At 43.0% G+C, this 18,100-nt stretch overlaps 1 protein-coding gene across 1 annotated transcript; it reads left to right on the top strand.

Annotated features, from left to right (window-relative positions):
- The first annotated feature begins 121 nt into the window (after positions 1 to 121).
- LOC140314147 (bridge-like lipid transfer protein family member 2) lies at positions 122 to 17,967 on the top strand. Its single transcript, XM_072392219.1, has 40 exons — positions 122 to 218; positions 759 to 897; positions 1,042 to 1,168; positions 1,351 to 1,400; positions 1,516 to 1,657; positions 1,739 to 1,857; positions 1,938 to 1,998; positions 2,070 to 2,256; positions 3,137 to 3,260; positions 3,571 to 3,695; positions 3,801 to 3,868; positions 4,129 to 4,265; positions 4,949 to 5,067; positions 5,429 to 5,622; positions 6,195 to 6,492; positions 7,051 to 7,256; positions 7,339 to 8,386; positions 8,507 to 8,698; positions 8,933 to 9,135; positions 9,333 to 9,451; positions 9,536 to 9,759; positions 9,870 to 10,060; positions 10,227 to 10,326; positions 10,449 to 10,648; positions 10,739 to 11,036; positions 11,117 to 11,274; positions 11,505 to 11,711; positions 11,966 to 12,065; positions 12,297 to 12,479; positions 12,616 to 12,737; positions 12,851 to 13,006; positions 13,584 to 13,705; positions 13,786 to 13,966; positions 14,127 to 14,213; positions 14,764 to 14,874; positions 14,964 to 15,099; positions 15,362 to 15,486; positions 15,572 to 15,673; positions 16,442 to 16,576; positions 16,794 to 17,967. The coding sequence occupies exons 2-40, from the start codon at positions 827 to 829 to the stop codon at positions 16,977 to 16,979; spliced, it is 6,714 nt and encodes a 2,237-aa protein (XP_072248320.1). The 5' UTR covers positions 122 to 218; positions 759 to 826; the 3' UTR covers positions 16,980 to 17,967.
- Positions 17,968 to 18,100: the final 133 nt, after the last annotated feature.

The following is an 18,100-nucleotide window of genomic DNA, read 5'->3' as shown; positions in this document are numbered from 1 at the left end:
ATGCCTTAATGTGTGGACATCTGGTTAAAAATGAATATTTGCCCTTACGCTGTCCATGGCTGTGCCAGGTCAGCTTCCACTGAATGTCAAATGATCTGCCGAGTTAAACGGGGCGGACCTGATCTCAGTGTTGACTGAGCAGAGAGTTAACTGTCAGGTGAAACAGCTCTCTGCAGCATTATGAAGTGTAGCAACAACCCGGTGCTTTGAATACCAGTGTAAGTGAGTATTCTCATTGAAAGGAGCCGGCGTAGACCACATACACGTATAGTGGCTACTAAAAGATTATGTAGATCAGTTTTGCAGCTGTGCTAGGTTAGCATTAGCATGCTGGGTTGCTAGTACAGATTTGCCACAGATTTTTTTTTTTGGGTGACGCGGCGGTAATTTAACTATTTCGCGCATGGCTACTTTGGGCTAAGGGTGCTTCCCCTTAAAAGTGACTATTTTCTGTCTGGTGACAAGTGTCCGAAGAATGTGCTCGGGTTAAGCTTTTACACACTGTTGGCTAGCTGATAAAGTTCAGCTACGTGCTAATTCACTCTGTAACTACTTTGCAGTTACTTAGCAGCGTTAGCACTGTGAGGCTAACTGTGGACATTAGCACACTACTAAAGGCTCTTTTTTGCATAGCAAATGTTTATTCACTTTTTAACGATGATTGACAGTTTCGATATTACTGGACACAGCCAGTCAGTGAATGAAGTCTTTCCAGAAGCAAATGAATGTGATGTATCGAACCTCTTCCTCTTTGACAGCATCTGATAGCAAATAAGGAGAAGCCAGACCCATGTCCAAGATTTAGGTGTGAACAACTTGGGACACAATGTCTCTCGTACTGATGTCCTTCCTTCTCATTTTTCTGCTGGGGATTGTGTTGTTATGTATCATTTTCAGGTAAGATATGTGTAGTTTACACATATATGATTGCTAACACAGTTAAGAAGATATCACAATTGAAGTGGAAATGACTTAAAATCCTAATTTCAAGAATTTATAAGGACTGAGTCCAATAATTCTGCTCTTGTCTTTTGCTACCAGATGGCTCATCTGCACCCTGGCCGTGCGACTTTTCCAGTCTGCATTGAATGCTGATCTAAAGATCAAATCAGTAGGGCTGTTTTCTGTCCAAGGAGTTAGTATCCAGTTTCACCCCCAGCATACTCTGGTAAGACAACCTCTGTTTACATGACATTTATCCCATGAGCTCATGCAATGTGGACGCTCCCATGTCCCACAAGTACATGTCTGTTTCAGTAATGGCCACACCTTATTTTAGGTCGCACGTTTCCATATATAAAGTGATCGTTTTGTCATACTTTGCCATAACTTTAACTTTTCTTACAACAGGAAATTGACAGAATATGGATTTCAAGTAAACTCCTAAATCAAGATTTACCGTGAGTGTTCATATTTCTGTCAGGGAAGCTTTTCAGCAAGTAATTAACAGACGCTAAGTCATAACAAATATATATAAATAAAGATATTGGACTCTTGGCCATGTTTGTTTTTCAGGAGATATCTGGCATTGTGTGTTGGTGACACTCGAATTAGGTTTGACTTGCAAGCACCGCTGGGACCACTGATAAAGAAGAGCCATGGAAAGAAGTCAAGGAAGCCTTCAGTCAGCCCCACAACACTCCACTTTCTGTCACAAGTATGAAGGGTCACACTAGGTCAACACTACTGTCTGTACTGATTTGTTGGCAGCATCTCACTTTCTGCCTTTTGCTTACAGCTGCTGTCGTTCCATGTCAGCTCAATCAATGTGATGGTGTTAAACCTGGCGCTGTCAGAATCGCTGTGGCACATGACCATCACAGGCATCACATTGTTACTCGACCACCAGAGTAAAAGGTAAGTCCTTTTCTGTTTGTTGTTTCTTTCCAACACCAAAGTACAAACGTTCAACATGTTTGCTGCATATTTTTTGGCAGATTGGCGTGGAACTTCTCCGTTGGGCAGCTAACCAGTAAAGTGCTCAAAAGCAGCCAGTTGGTAAGTTGATATATGGTGACTGACATGGAAACTCGAAAATAAATATGTGACTGACATGCTCTTTGTTTTAGGACATATGTTTGGCAGAATTGGCCCTGAGCCTGCTGCTGTCAGGGGACGTGAGTCTACCAGAGATGAAGCCAGGTCGTCTGTCCCTGAGTGTGAGGACGCTTATAGCAGAGCTGCACGAGGGGCTGTTCCTCAGCCAACTGCTGCTGCCCCCCGTCTCCCACAAGAAGCAAGATCTTCATGTATCTGGTGAGCAGGGATTAAACTCTTAAACAAAAAAAAACGAGAATCAAAATCATAAGATACGCTTGTGGAAAACATGTCAATCTTGGGTTTTAATCCCAGAAATTGATAAAAAATCTGTTTATTTTCCTCTTTGCCTCCTGTTCTAACCTGGAATCCAAATGTTGCTCTCATCTTTCTCTCTTGTTCCTGTCTCTGTGTTCTGTGTTGATATAGTTTTTAGGAAAATATTTTCGATATTGCTAAGAAAAGAAAATGCATATTAGGCACGTTTCCATAACCTGATTTGCAAAGAACCTGAATTCCATTGTGTTTTCAGTCATGTAAACTGGATTTTGAGTTGTCAGTTTATTTGCGAAAGCTGTTTTTGTGTCACCACACGCTCAAAAACTGAATTTAGGGAAAACATGACTGTCAATTTACCATGATTTGATATAGATGGTGCAATAATCCAGGCCAAGTAAGTGAGTTAGTTTCAACAATGCTGAGGTGGTAAATGAAGAAAGAATGCCAGGCTTGACTGCCATCATTTCTAGTTGCATTAATAGTTGTTTTCCATCAGCTTCTTTAGTTTATTTTGACATGACTGGATGCTCTCCATCATCTGTATTTTTTTAGCTGCTCTGTTAAACAGCTAGAAAATGTGGATAAGATCACATCAAAGGGCTCTGCTGCTTTTATCTCCCAAGTCAAATTCAACTACAGTTATGTTTTTTCTCAGTTTAGTGACTTTTTTAGAATATTTTAGGCACGCAACTAAATAACTAAAATTTTGACTGCATTTGTTAAATGTTTGAGAATTGAACGTGTTTCACTTTTGATTTTGCACATATTTACCTGATTATTAAGCAAACATTTGAAACAACCGCCGCTGTTTTCTTTTCAGAGGGTGAAAACGCTGAATTCATCCAGACTGAGGCTGTTGAACGGTTTCATCAGCTGCTTCCACACAAAGTCAATGTGGAATTTGATAATACAAATGTAACCCTGTCCATGCACAGCCAGAACCGGTGAGTCAACACTTTGCAGTCAGGTGGATATATACTCTAAGAACCATTGCCTTGAATTTGGTTGAATTTTTAACCCTTTTGTTGCTTTTAGATTCTGCTGATAGGAGCCAAGGTGTTTCTGCTATTTGCAAATTGTTTTATAATTATTTTAATCTGTTAGTCTTTATATTCACATTTTATTATTTCTTCTATCATCTTTTATGTTGTGTTCTTGTTTTATTTAAATTCTTATTTTGTAAAAGACTTTGGGTTGCACTTGTGTTGGTAAAGTGCTGTATAAATAGAGTTGACTTGATAACTATCTGTACAGACACCTGAACTGGACTCTGAAGTCTTTAAAGCTCTGCTATGGACACGACAGTGAGCAGCTTCCTCTGAAAAGCTTCACTCCTGAGCTGAGCTTCCCTCAGAGCAGCCTGGAGCTCCTACTTGACGGTTAGTTTTACAGCCGGCCACCGGATTTAGTGCCGCGTTGGCGGTAAAAAGCTGTGAATGAAATGTTCTCTTTCATTCTGTTTTTTTTTTTTTTTTAATTTGCAGATGGACTTCTTCTTTCTCAGAGCAGGCAGCGAATCCTTTGTGTGAACACTCTCAAGACAGTTCTGCAGGTGAGGCAGATGGTTTAGAGTCTGGTCAAAGTTCCTTAACACAAGGTGTTCTTGATAAACGTCAACAAAATTTTGTCCAGTCGTCTTCTTGTGCTTTTTCATGCTCGTTGTATGTTTGTCTCCCCTCTCGTGTACCCTCATCCTTTCTCTTGCTCTCTCATTGCCAGTAGCTCCTCACTTATGACTCTTCTCATGCCTTAAAGAACGTGAAGCTGGCTTCAGTCTTAATTGTTTTGTCTCTGACGTCTTTTTACATATAGGTTACATCAATTGACATCTCAGGATCATTCGTAGTCAACACTTGCATCATCCACTATCGTCACCAGGAGTTCTCCCATTGGTTAAATCTGTTTCCATGGGAACAGCTAGTCCACAGGAAGGAAGCACACAGGAAAAGGCAAGTAGCAAAAACAGAACATCGTAGCTTTTTTTTTTTGCAGTGTTGGTAAGCACATGTTTCATAAGAACTCCTTTAAATGTTTACAGGATTAATTAATAATTAAGGTTTCTCTCTGAGAGGTCACCACTTTACTTTAAGGGAACCTTGACTAATACAAATTTTACCCTTGATATATTCTAATTACCTTGTCATACTCTCATACATACACCCTGGCCATTAAACAGTGACTGAAACTGTACAAATCTCACAGTTGTGATTGTTCGTTGTTTAATTTAACACTGTTCATAAACGATTTCAACTTGAATCGAACAAAGTTCCCATGCGTCTTTGCACTTGCCAACCAGAGTGAAACTATCCTGAGTTAAAGTCACCACAGCTGATACCAGAGGGTGCAGCGCCTCCATTAGCATTGAAAGTCACCTCTTGCATAGACACAACAGACTTTACCGCACTCTCAGCTTTCCACCGCTCTGATCTTCTTCTTCTTGGTGTACAATTCAAATAATGTCTTCAGCCTTGTCTTCATCTTCCACTGCGGTGAAAATGATGTCCTAATACCTTGTTCTACCTTCTCTTCCTTATCCACGTTTGTGCATCATTCGCTGTATTTATTTTTTTTCCCATTACTTTATTTTGTTGTGTAGTCCATTAGATTATTTGCCCGCCCTCCTTTTCCTCAGGCGCCTCCCTCACTTGGATGCTCCCGTGATGATCACCTCCTCTGTGTCTAACGTCAATGTGTCTGTTCAGCTAGGAGACACCACACCTTTTGCTCTTGGCTTCATTTCTGCTGGTGCAGGTACGTGCTGCACCTGTACATGCACACAACAAGGCAGGTGAACGTCCTATACTTTTGTTTGTGTGTTTCGTAATGAAGATACTGCCGCTATAAGATTATCTCACTGTGTTAAGCAGTAGTACTCGATGTTCTTACGTAACTTCCTGTGCTTCTCATTAAGATACATTTTCATTGTGTGAATCATAGTTTTAGATGAAGTCTTTCTTCAGGGTGCCTTTTTGAATGTTACACATGAACTTAGCCTGCTTTCACCACAGTTTAATCTTATTCAGACTGACTTAAGTCACTCTACTGGAACAATTTTAAACCTTTTACCTCAGAGTAGCATTGTAATGTGACTGCATCCTCTCTGTGTCTGTAGAACTGCAGCATCTACCCGACCTTAAAGTTGAAAGAGAGAGTTCAGATACGCAGAATCTGCACCAACGGGCTTCTTTGTCCCTGGACAACTTCTGGTGGAGAGTTGGACAGGGGTCTCATATCCAACAGGCACCCCACCCTCCTGGTAAACATGTGTGGGGTGAAGCCCTAATTCTAGACTCCCTCAGTCTTCAGGTAGGACCACAAATAAAACGTGTTTTATTGTACATGCAGTGATGCTGGAGATTGTTTTTCACACACAGCTACACAGTTACTTCCTAATAACAACCCGTTTTACTCGTGGGCTTATACTAAAGTGATCTCACCCAGTTGTTTCTGAAGACCTAGTAGAAGTGTGTGATGGTCTGTTTCTCTGGAGAAACATCCATAACCCTGATCAGATAGTTTCTGATTATATTGTTGTGTTCAGGACATTTTTGGGTTGTAGGATTTGAGCAGAGGGTGTGCAGACATCAGCCAATGACAGCACGATGGTGTGAGGACTAAAAAAAAAAAAAAACACCAGTCAGTTCAAATCACTGTTACACATTCATGTCTCATCACTTAGAGAACTGACATGCCAGTTCCGTGGTACTTTAACTGATGTTATTCCACACAGTATGCCTTTACAAATGCCAGCTTTTCCAACTACAGATTACATCATTACTTTTGAGAACTTGCTACTTCAAATGAGAGAAATTTCTTTGCTTTGTGAGCTTGTTAGTTGTATTTTTTTCTCATGCATTCTTAATCTCCTCTTCCTCCAGGGGAGTTTCAACCGACCTCATGAGGAGTCGAGTAGCCAGTCTCCAAGTCTGAGCATGGAGTCCAGTCTGAAGGGCCTTCAAGTGGAGCTTTCAGAGACCTGTGCTCTGTGTCTGTCCCGCCTGCTGTCCCTCATGAATGTTACTCGTGACACGGAGCCACAGCTGTCAGATGTAGCAGCAGCATCTCCCTCCAGTGACAAAACTGTCCAGCCGATCATCTCCTCACAGTTGCACCTGCTCTTTAAGATGGACTGCTGTCTGGAGGATGTGAATGTCTTCACACTCTCTAACGTGGCAGGTTAGATGTTTGTGCAATGAAAATGTTGTTTGTAAAGTATTTGTATAGTGCAGCACATAATCATTTGACCGAAATGCACTTTCATTTCTTTGCTCGGCTTTCTTGAAAACGTCAGATACAAATGTTATTTCTGCAGAGCTGACGACATTTGCAGTGTTGGTTACAATGAACAGAAGAACTACTTAATACTTTCTTTCTTCTTTGAACAAATATGCCAAACAGGATGTAGTTTCAGCATTTTAACAGTGAACATTTGTTCTTAGTAGACAAAATGACTTCATGTTTTGGACAGTTTGTCAAACAAATTTGAAGTTGTGCACTTTGGCTTGAGGCGATTGCAGAGGCTTTTTTTTTTTTACCTATTGATGGATCTAACCCTTGAGGGAGTAATTGATTAATTAGCAGCCGCTTTGATAGAACGAATGAAAAATACATTCATCATTCATTTGTGTCTGTATTACTTTGTAGGCCCAAAGAACATAATACGAAATATTCTCCTCTGTGACAGTCTAGCATCATCTTCATCTGTTTTCTTTCATTTTTTGGTGTTCTCTTTAGGAGCTGTGGCTTTGAGGATGGACACTGTCAGAGTCCTGAGCTCTGCTGAGAGCTCCAGGGTGTCTTTACAGGGGTTGAGCTTGTGTGCTCTTAAGACTGTCACAGAGAACATGGAAACATGTTGCCCTGCATCCCAAACTCCCAGCCCTGTCCTCCAACTCACCACAATAACCATCTGGTACCATATCACCACCCACACCTTACAGGTAATCATAGCTTTAGTTTTTTCTGAACTTAGAAAAATGCAGTGTAATTGTGATATTTCAGCTGTATCTGTTCATTTAACAGGTTGAGTGTGAAGAGCAGTTAACTGTCGAGTGGACGCCATCAGACCACATGATCTTATATCAGCACGTGACTGAAGCTGAGGCTTGTTGGTGTATGCTTTGTGGAGAGACAGGAGAGGACAAGCCCGTCACAACTTTGGACAGTGAAGCTGTGTCCGGTCAGAGCAGAAGCCTGTCTGTCCGTGTTGAAATGGGCTCTACTCGTTTAACAGCCCATGTCAGTGAGCAAAACTACATTCTGCTGCACACCGACTCCCTCACAGTCGCAAAGCACACTGGTTCCATGCACATCCACTCCCCTTTGCTTGTCTTCAACTTTGACGGCAACAACATTGTCTCCTTTAACGGATTAGATGTTGAGATGCATGCTGAGCTGACTGAGATGCAGCTGCACAGGGACTCGTTCCCCTTCCTCACCACTCCCCACAACCTTGTCTGGGTCTTCACTTGCCCGTCTGTGGCAGTCGAGTTCCCCTACCAATACAATTTCTCGAACACTTTTGACATGGCCATTAGCGTGCAGAAGTGGTTGAAAACTCTCCATTCTCCCAGCAAGGCGTCTGCAGCTCAACATCTGCCTCCTGACCTTGTTTTCAAAATCAGCCAATTCTCATTTGTCTTCCTGGATGACATCTTTGAAATCAAGCTGCGAGACAACTATGAGCTGATGAAAGATGAAAGCAAAGAAAGCGCAAAGCGCCTGCAGCTTCTGGATAAGAAGGTGGCAGATCTGCGAAAGCAGCATGGAGAACTTCTGCCTGCCAGAAAGATAGAAGAGCTTTACAGTTCACTGGAGAAAAAGCACATTGAGATCTACATACAGCGCTCACGGCGCCTCTATGCAAACACTCCCATGAGGAAGTCTCTGCTGACCTGGACTGTGTCAGACTTAGAGCTTGTGGTTCTGGCTGATCAATCTCTTCATGGGCCAGAGAGAGTCAGAGAGCAGCTGAGAGACATTGACAGGGTCAGTCCTTTCCCCAGAGATGGACTCCCTCTGGTAGTCCAGTGGTGTCGAGCTGTCAAGTTCAAACTGTCTGCATTTTTGGGTAAGCCAAAGCCAAGATTCAACTGGAAAAAAATATGAAAGGCCGTATGATTTAACTTAACAGAGCAAATGCAAAGTGATTAATTCATTTTTATTTTTTACCACCTTTGCTTTGTGCCAGTGAGAATTCGTGATTACCCACGCTACCTCTTCGAGATCCGAGAATGGGAATTGTCGGGCCGTCTGATTGGGACGGAGCAGGACGGACAGGCAAGAGCTCATCGCAGAATGACTGTCCCACTTGGTCCCCCTTGGGGAGATGTGACAGTCCACAGAAATATGCCACCACTGAAGTTCTACTATGACTTTAGATGTAAGCTATGGCCTTTGTTTTCTTCAATGCTGTTTTCTTAATATTAGAAAATATTTTTTGGTTGCACTTTTGTAGCATAATTTGTGTTCAGAAACAAAGTCAAAACGATAACATAGTTTCTTTAAGAAAAAGCGTTTTATGACAAGTCGTTGTGGTTATCGTTAAACCCACAGCTTATGTTGCTTAGATGTTCTTTTAATGTTTACATTTAACAACGAAGCTACTCTTTTGCAGCCAACATCTCTCTGTACACCATTGTGTGGGGGCCTTGTTGGGACCCTGCCTGGACTCTGATTGGGCAGTCGGTCGACCTGTTGACCAAACCCACAGTTGATCCTTCACCTCCTCTGGCCTGGTGGGACAAAAGCCGTCTCCTTCTACACGGACGCTGGGTCATGAACATTGATCATGCAAATCTTCATCAGCTGGCTACAGAGGTAAAACATTGTACCTCACAAATTTTGCTCCTGTAAATCCCTCATGTGCTAGATCTCTACGGGGAAACTTTTAGCAAGTTTATAGTTGTGGCAGTTTATCTTTTTACAACAACATCAGTCAAAAAGAAAAGTGTATCGAAACAATTTTCTTCTAAATAATCTTAATCATTCATTAATTCGAGTCTGCATTGTTGTAGGACCCCTACAACACTACAGAAAACTTGCACTGGGAATGGAACAAGCTGCACTTTGACTGGAACCCTGGGCAGTTTGTTTTTAAAGGGAATTTGGACGTAAATGTCAGGACAGCGTCAAAGTAAGCTCTGGTACTTAGACTTAAAAAGGTAATGGTATTTGTAGACAACAGTTTAATAATAAAAGTCCCTGTTTTCCATATTAGGTATGACGATATCTGTTTTCTACACCTTCCCAACCTGTGTATGACTCTTGACCTCCAATGGCTTTGCCATGGCAACCCCCATGACCACCATGCTGTGATGCTCTGCTGTGCAGAGAACATTGGAGATGTGACTTCAGGACAGCCTCACGACTCCTACAGAGCCTTTCGCTCTGAGAATCTCAACCTCTCCATCACCATGGATCTTAACCAGCTTTATGGCACTGGTTTGTGCAACTTTTTGTAGATTGAACTCAGCTAAACCATTCCTGCTGAAAGCTCACAATATACATGGGTACCTGTTTTGCTTTAGACACCTTTCTGTTTTTCCTTGCAGAACCTTCCCAGCCGAGAATCCTGCTGTACAGCAGTACTCTGCGCTGGATGCAGAACTTCTGGGCCACCTGGACCAGTGTATCTCGACCAATCTGCAGAGGCAAGCTCTTCCACAGCCTCAGGCCGGTCCGCAAGAAGCTTGGTCAGCACTACAAACAGATGTCTTACACAGCCGCTTTCCCTCAACTACAAGTAAACTTTTTTTCTTTTTCTTTAATTTGCACTCCATTACCAGCCTTTTACAAGCCTGCTTGATGGTTTTACCATTTAATTTAGATTTGGTGAACAGACTCTTGATTTTTGTCCTCTTGATTTCTTCATCTGCATTTTGTGTCCATTGTACCACGTGTCCCTAAAGGTGCATTACTGGGCCTCCTTCGCCCAGCAGAGAGGAATCCAAGTGGAGTGCAACAAAGGCCACGTCTTTACTCGTGGGGCACAGAGACTTATTCCACAGGGTAGAAATCATGATTTATTAAAGCATCTTATTCCTATTTGCTCATGGCTTAGATTCCCCAAATCATATGAAGCAGTGAGCATTTTTTTAATGTTAATCTGTGTTTGTGTTTGTTTTTTTCAGCTGGCACTGTGATGAGGAGGCTGATTTCTGAATGGAATGTGACTCAGATGGTGAGTGAACTCTCTCAGGTGACAGTTCACCTGATGGCCTCCACCTGGGATGAGACGGCTGACCACCAGATGAATGCTCAGGTGAAGAAGACTCATCTGCTCAGCCTGTCATCCCTTAGCTACCAGCGACAGAGCATCCGCATGGAGGAGGTAAAGGCCAGAGGCCTAAAGTTGGAGTTCAGATTTATTTTACCAGCACCCGAAAGAATAAATAAGATATTTTTCAATGTTTTCTTATAGGAAGTAAACTCCAAGGATGAAACTAATGCCTCTTACACTCACAAACTGCGCCTGGTGGACCTTCGTGCTTCCTGGACAACCACAAACAGAAACATAGCCTTTGGGCTGTATGACGGTTATAAAAAGGCATCTGTACTGAAGAGGAATCTCTCCACCGAAGCACTGAAGGGTCTGAGGATCGACACACAGCTGCAGACCAAGAAGCTCAAACGTTCTCCTTCCAACTACTCTCCTACTACCGCTCCTGCCACACCAGTCGTGCCCATTGTCAATCGAGCCGAAAAAAGTCACAATGAAGGTGAGGATTCCTACCAAGGAAAAAAACAACAACCTAGCTTTAAGATCCACTAAATTGTTATTTTTCATCTTACTTGTTAGGGGCATCGATGCTGCAGAAGCTGATTGAGGAAACAGACAAGTTTGTGGTGTTTTCAGAGGAGGAATCGGGCGTGAGTGACCAGCTGTGCGGCATCGCAGCCTGCCAGACCGATGATGTGTATAACCGCAACTGGTTTATTGAATTGGTCAACTGTCAGGTAACTTAATCGGTGATAGCAGTTTTAGCCAAACATTAAGTAACTGCTAATCTAAATTCCTGTTTATTGGAAGCAAAATCCGTAATGAAAGATCTCATGTTTTAAGAAGGTGGGCTGTAAAATCACGCAGTAAGTACTGATGAAGTCCAACTCTGCGGATGAACTCAATAAATGCAATGATCACAATGATCTGAGATTTTTGGTGTTTAAATCTGTCTCGCTTTACGCAGATGATGCTGCGTGGCACAGAGACAGCAGGTTGCGTGCTGGTGTCCGCAGCAAAAGCTCAGCTGCTGCAGTGTGAGCACCACCCTTCCTGGTACAACGACACGCTGAAGCAGAAGACCACGTGGACGTGTCTGCTGGACGGCATGCAGTACTTTGCCACCATGGAGCTCAACCCTTCTGAGCAAGAGGACAGGCAGCTGTGGCTGGAGGTAGGGTTAGTTCTCATCTGTAGTTACAGGGTATTGATGGTTCTTAACAACTTAAACAAAGATATTTGACTTTAAGAGGTTGCAATAGCCATTCTCAACATGTCATAGACTAAAGAAAACAATTAGCAGATTAATAGCCAATGACATACCTGCAAGCTGAAAACACTGTATACGTTTGTGTAGATTTTTCAACAAGTAAGCCACTACACACAAGCTTTGTTATACATTTGTCCTTTTCCTTTTGTTGTGTTCAGGTAAAAAACATAGAGGAGCACAGGCAGCGTAACCTGGACTCAGTGCTGGAGCTGATGGAGAGTGGCCAGGCGGTAGGAGGAATGGTTAGCACTACAACAGGTGTGGAAGTACTCTTACTAAAATTCTTCTTCCTACAGTGTGTTTAAAACAAAAAGAACATGACCACACTGCTGTAAAAACACCTGCCTTCAAGCAGAAAGAGAGGCTTTTGTGTGCACTGTATAGAGAAAAGCAGTCTGTTGCATCACATGTTTTCTCTTTTTCAGTTTTTCTTGTGCACACATGAAGTGATTCTGATTTACAGTTGCACTTTCTGTCTGATGACCGTAGATTGGAACCAGCCTGCTCAGGTGAATGAGTCTCAGCAGGTTCAGCGTATCATCTCACGCTGCAGCTGCCGGATGCACTACATCAGTTACAGTCATGATATCAACCCAGAGCTGGCCACGCAGATCAAACCTCCAGAGCTGAGGAACAACCACGAGAAAGAGGACCTGCTGAAAAAACAGGCTGGTATGTCTGATCGCCTGGAGACCCACATCAAGTGTGGTGAAAGGAAATCTTACTCCAGGGGTAACATGGGACAGAACTGAGACTTTCACAAAACTTTTAAGAGTGCCACTGTGCTTTTGTTTTGTTTTTTCTTAAGGGGCTGTGGACACTTTCACACTCATTCACCATGACCTTGAGATATCAACTAACCCTGTTCAGTACGCCATGATCCTGGACATTGTCAACAACCTGTTATTACACGTGGAGCCCAGACGAAAGGTAGTCTGCATCGGCTGGTGAAGGATCACTGATTACAAAAGATTTCCATTTACATCTAAATGTTTCATCTTTGCCCCTCTCCTGGGTTTCCATCTTCTGTGTGGTGTGTTCAGGAGCACAGTGAGAAAAAGCAGCGTGTGCGCTTCCAGTTGGAAATTTCCAGCAACCCAGAGGAGCAGCGCAGCAGCATCTTGCATCTACAGGAGGCGGTCAGGCAACACCTCGCTCAGATCAGACGCCTCGAGAAACAGATTTACTCCAACATCAGGGTGAGCCACACAATGTTTTAACTGACTATCATTAACTCTAGTTACTGCTGTATAATGAAAAATATTTTTCTGTGCTTTTTTCTACTTGAGTATATCAAGTAAGAGTTTAGACAATTCTAACAAACTGAAAAGTCACTTTTTACTCTTCATCACAGCCTGAACCCACTTAGACAAGGTTTTTGTCATTTCTTTAAGTAGTCTTCAGGAACAGTTCTTCAGGCTTCTTGAAGGACATCCCTAAGCTCTTCTTTGGATGTTGGCTGCCTTTTGTTCAACTTCTGGGGAGGATTCATCACTCCAGAACGCCTGTTGCCAATGATTTTCAGTCCAGTTCTTGTATCATTTGTTCTACCTTAGCCGTTTTATCTAATTCCCCTTCCTTAAGAACTTCTTTTAGGCCTGACACTTCTTCTTTTGTCCTCCACTTGTCCAGTTTCCTCAAACACTTTAAAGATACACTGCACTCCATGCAGAGATATGCCATTTTTGCCTCATAGATCTTTGGCAACCACCTTTTTGTTTCAGATATACTGTTTCATAGATGCAGCAATAAATGGGGACAAATGATGTGTTACAGGCTCAAATGGAGGAGCTAAGCGGAGACGAGCTGATGGAGATCAACTTTCGATTGCAGAACCAGCTGAACCAGGAGAAGAACGACATGCAGATGAAGAGTGAAGAGCTCAACATCCTCATCAGGTCTCACCTCAGCTATGATGCACATCCAGTAATGAAAAGACGAGACACCGGAGTAAAAATAAATGTATTTTCTTGTGCAGGTGCTTTAAAGATTTCCAGCTGCAGCGGGCAAACAAGCTGGAGCTGCGTAAGCCCCCAGAGGATGTGAGCGTGGTGCGGCGGACAGAGATCTACTTTGCGCAGGCCCGCTGGTGTTTGACCGAAGAGGACGGACAGCTCGGTATTGCTGAGCTAGAGCTCCAGAGATTCATGTACAGTAAGGTGAGCTTTGACTTGTAATCCACCCAGACTTCGAAAACAATCCTTTCTATCTCTACCTGTTGCTTCAAAATCTTCAGACAGATTGTGTACAATGCTCTCCCTTTGAAAATACAAGATCTCTCACTCCTGTATAGTAAATGTTGACCACTTTTTCCTCCAGCTGAACAAGTCTGACGACACAGCAGAACATCTTTTGGAACTTGGATGGTTCACAATGAACAACCTGCTGCCAAATGCAGCTTACAAGGTAAATAAACTGGCCTGATTTGACCGATTCAATTTAAGTGATAAACTTCCATTTAGTTAGCTTGGAGTGTGTTTCTCACCTTTATGGCATGCCAAGTTTGATATTAACATAATGTTTTCCACTTAAACCCAATGAGAATTTTAACACAGCATCTCTAGAGACAATGACGTCCTTTCCAAACACATTTTAGAGAACAATGCTCAGGGAAGTTGTCAACCTGTGTTAACTTATTTCTGCTTGGCTTCCCTGTGCAGCGTTTGAGGGTATGTACACTGCTGGGACAGTTACAACACTGTCATGTCTGTGTTGACTCCATCTTGTTTGTCCAGATGGGGTCATACAATGGCTCTTCAGAGTTTCATTTTCTGTGTTGCATGCAAACTCGAGGATGCATACATTCATGTATGGTCAGCGAGCCTTTTGAGTTCATTTAACGTGACGGTGTTGTACCTGCTGTGCTCATATCATCAGTGGCGTGCCGTGTTCATTTTTCAACCAAGTATTACGGGAGCTTTATTTTCAGTAACAGTAAACCACTCTTCTTTTCTAGGTTGTGCTTCGTCCTCAGAGTAACTGCCAGTCAGGGCGCCAGTTTGCTCTGCGTATCTTCAGCAAAGTGCGCCCCCCTGTGGGAGGAATCTCCGTGAAGGAGCACTTTGAGGTGAACTATATCGTGTGCAGCCACCTTGAAACCTGCATTTAAGCTATGTTGGATACTTGTTTTTTAATAATAACCGTTTGCATCATCAGGTGAACGTGGTGCCTCTCACCATCCAGCTCATGTACCAGTTCTTCAAACGAATGATGGGATTTTTCTTCCCAGGAAGAAATGTCGAAGAGGAGGAAGTCGCTGATGAGGAGGACAAGTTTAGATTGGTCACTACTGGTATGTTTTTGTAAAATGAAAACAGTTAGATGAGCAGCAGTCTCGGTGTGACCACCATTCTGCTTTTTATAGCAAAAAAACAATCAATAGTTTCCATTTTCTCTGACTAACGTGTGGAATTGAATTACACGTGTGTCACATCATCCCTCTTAGATGTGACCTTGAGAAATGTGTGTGTGGGAGACTCTGTGGGAGTATAGGGTGTAGTCTGCAGAGTCACTCAGAGGCCAGAGCGCTGATGCCAGTGTGGTCTCTGCCACAGGTATCCCGGTGAAGCCCCGGCCGTTGTCAGAAGACACCATGGGTGCTATGGGCCCCAGTAAAAGTGTCACCCAAGGACTGAACCGCAGTGCCGGGGTCAGGAGGTCATTCAGGAAACCTCCAGAGGTGGGGAGGCCTTTTGTGTCAGCCCAGATATTCAGGAACTCATTGTAAGACAGAGTAATGAGTGTTGTGTAATTTCCTCCCTCAGCATCCAGTTGATGACATCGATAAGATGAAGGAGCGAGCTGCTATGAATAACTCCTTCATCTACATCAAGATTCCCCAAGTGCCTTTATGTGTCAGCTACAAGGTGGGCTCCTGCACATGACCGCTGTTACTCAAGCCTGCCAGTCGCTGTTCAAATAGTTTCTGTCAGTATGCAACATGCAAGCACTGGACCCTATAGTCTGCAATTATATCTGAGTATATCTGCGATTTATAAGGTGAAAACCCTCACATAGATGTCCTAAGTAAAAGAGAAATTAACTGAAAACTGAATGAACAGAGAGGGGAGCCTATCCCAGCTCTCAGTGGGCAGGAGGCGGGGTACACCCTGGTCAGGTCACCAGCCCTACATACATATATGAGTTGTGTAAATATTAATGAGAACATATAAATTGAGTTGTAAACGACAATTGTGAACATTGCTCTGTCCAGCGTATAGGACAGCCTTCGTAAATTCAACTGGCGGCATTAAAACATTAAACAGCAGGAAAGCGAGATATACTGAGGTCATGTTCTTCCAGTTCTGTCTCAACTTCACATCCACGATGAAGCTCAGTTTCTAATTGTTTTTTAATCAAGCAGACTTAGGTCTACGACTCTTCTGCTTCTCATTGCTGCATTTCAGTAGCTATTGTTTACCAAAAAACAAACTTAAATATTTCCCCATCACCAAACTGCTCACAGTCACAGAAGTAGTGTCATTTAGCAGCTGAAGAGCCTGGAGTTGGTGGAGACTGAAACAGAGTTTAAAGAGAAAACATTTGACTGTGTTAGGACACGGATGAATCGGTGTGTATTCATCGCGTTTTAACTTCTGGATGATTTAAAGGTGTACTTTGAAATGTCTCCTTAGGGAGAAAAGAGCAGTGTGGACTGGAAAGACCTGAATCTGGTCCTGCCTTGTTTGGAGTACCATAACAATACATGGACGTGGCTGGACTTTGCCATGGCTGTGAAAAGGGACAGCCGAAAAGCACTCGTAGCTCAGGTACACAAATTTCAACTATCAAACAAGTTTTAAACTTTTAAAAATCTATTTTCCTATTTGAAGGCAAATGTGTTTTTTTGTTTCCTGCACATTAATGTTATCCTTTGATGCCAACTGCGCTCTCAGGGGTAAAAATGTACAGCTAGGAGAAGAAAAAGCGCCGACATCAAAATATTTCTTCTATCTAAACTGGTCCTCTTTGCTTCCTGTGGCGCAGATGATAAAGGAGAAGCTGCGTCTGAAGCCGGCTTCGGGCTCAGACATGCGAGGTAAAGTGTCTGAAGGGAAGTCGGACAACAGCCTGCAGCAGCAGGAGGAAGATGAGAAGGCACGACTCCTCATCGGCCTCAGCACCGCAGACAAGAGCTCCAGCAAGAAGAGCATCTTCAGTCGACGCAAGTGAAACGAGAAGAGCCACGACTCGACTGGATGACCCTCAGCGGCAGCTGTGTGTTAAGGGTCAAAACATCACTCCAGCTTTTTGAGTCACATTAGAAGACGATGGAAGCGTTTCGTGTAGTTTCGGGAATACCTTACTGTATCACATGAGCCTGCTGATGTTGATTTTGAACAGTAACTCTTGCTGTGTCTCTGATTTGACTCCCTGCAAAGTCTCCAGATGTCTCCAGGATTAGCAGGGCACCATTATGACCAAATATGTAATTTAGTTTATTTTGTGTGCCATTAAAACGTCACTTAGCATTTCAAGAACTCTGCAACTCGGGAAACAATTACCACTGTGGTTGCAGTGAATGTAGCGAGGAAGATTTCCAGTGTGTAGCTAGCACTTCACTGCTCAACCTTCCTCTGCTTCTGCTGATGCACGAACGAGAACGGTTGTTCCTGCTGGCTCAGGAACACGCTGAATATCACAAGTCTCGTAGAATAAACTGAAAGCACCTTTACCGCAGACGGCTGTAAGAATTAGATTATTGAATGCTACAGATGAATATATCAGGATATGTTTTATCATTTCAGGAAGTTGATCATGGCTGCATGACTGTCGCTCTGACAGGATGGCCTTCTCCTGCAACAGATTTTAGATTTGCTGCATCCCTCAGTGTGCTGCTTTACTGTACCTCACCTCAGTGCAATTGATTAAGAAAAGCAGCAAGTGTTGTAAGATGTGACACTTGGTGGTATTGTGGCAAAAGAAATGTTGCAGCTAATGTGTGTTTTTTGTAATTTTAACACTGAAGCACTTTTTATGCGAAGTCTTTTGATATTTTTGTAACCACACGGTCGTTTTCAGTTGGCTCACTTGTGTAACAGCTTCTCACATTTCGCCCACTTAACGTTTCAATTAAACGATCACATTTCAGCAGCTGCCTCCACACTTCTATCCGCTCTGTGGCTTTTTGTTTATCCGTCAATAAAAGTGTTAAAGCCTCTCTGTGTCTACGGGTCCGCGTTTTTTGGTGAACAGAGGGATGATTGATCGTCGGTCTGACAGCTTTAACTGGAGCGGAATCGAGCTCCTCTCGTTCCGGACTTCTCTGCGCCAACAGGCTGGAAGCGCTTTTC

The sequence above is a fragment of the Leuresthes tenuis genome, unplaced genomic scaffold (assembly GCF_036924035.1).
Source record: "Leuresthes tenuis unplaced genomic scaffold, fLeuTen1.0.hap1 SCAF_9, whole genome shotgun sequence".
Lineage (NCBI taxonomy): Eukaryota > Metazoa > Chordata > Actinopteri > Atheriniformes > Atherinopsidae > Leuresthes > Leuresthes tenuis.
The sequence above is the reverse complement of the archived record's forward strand: the minus strand, read 5'-3'. Positions and strand labels throughout refer to the sequence as shown.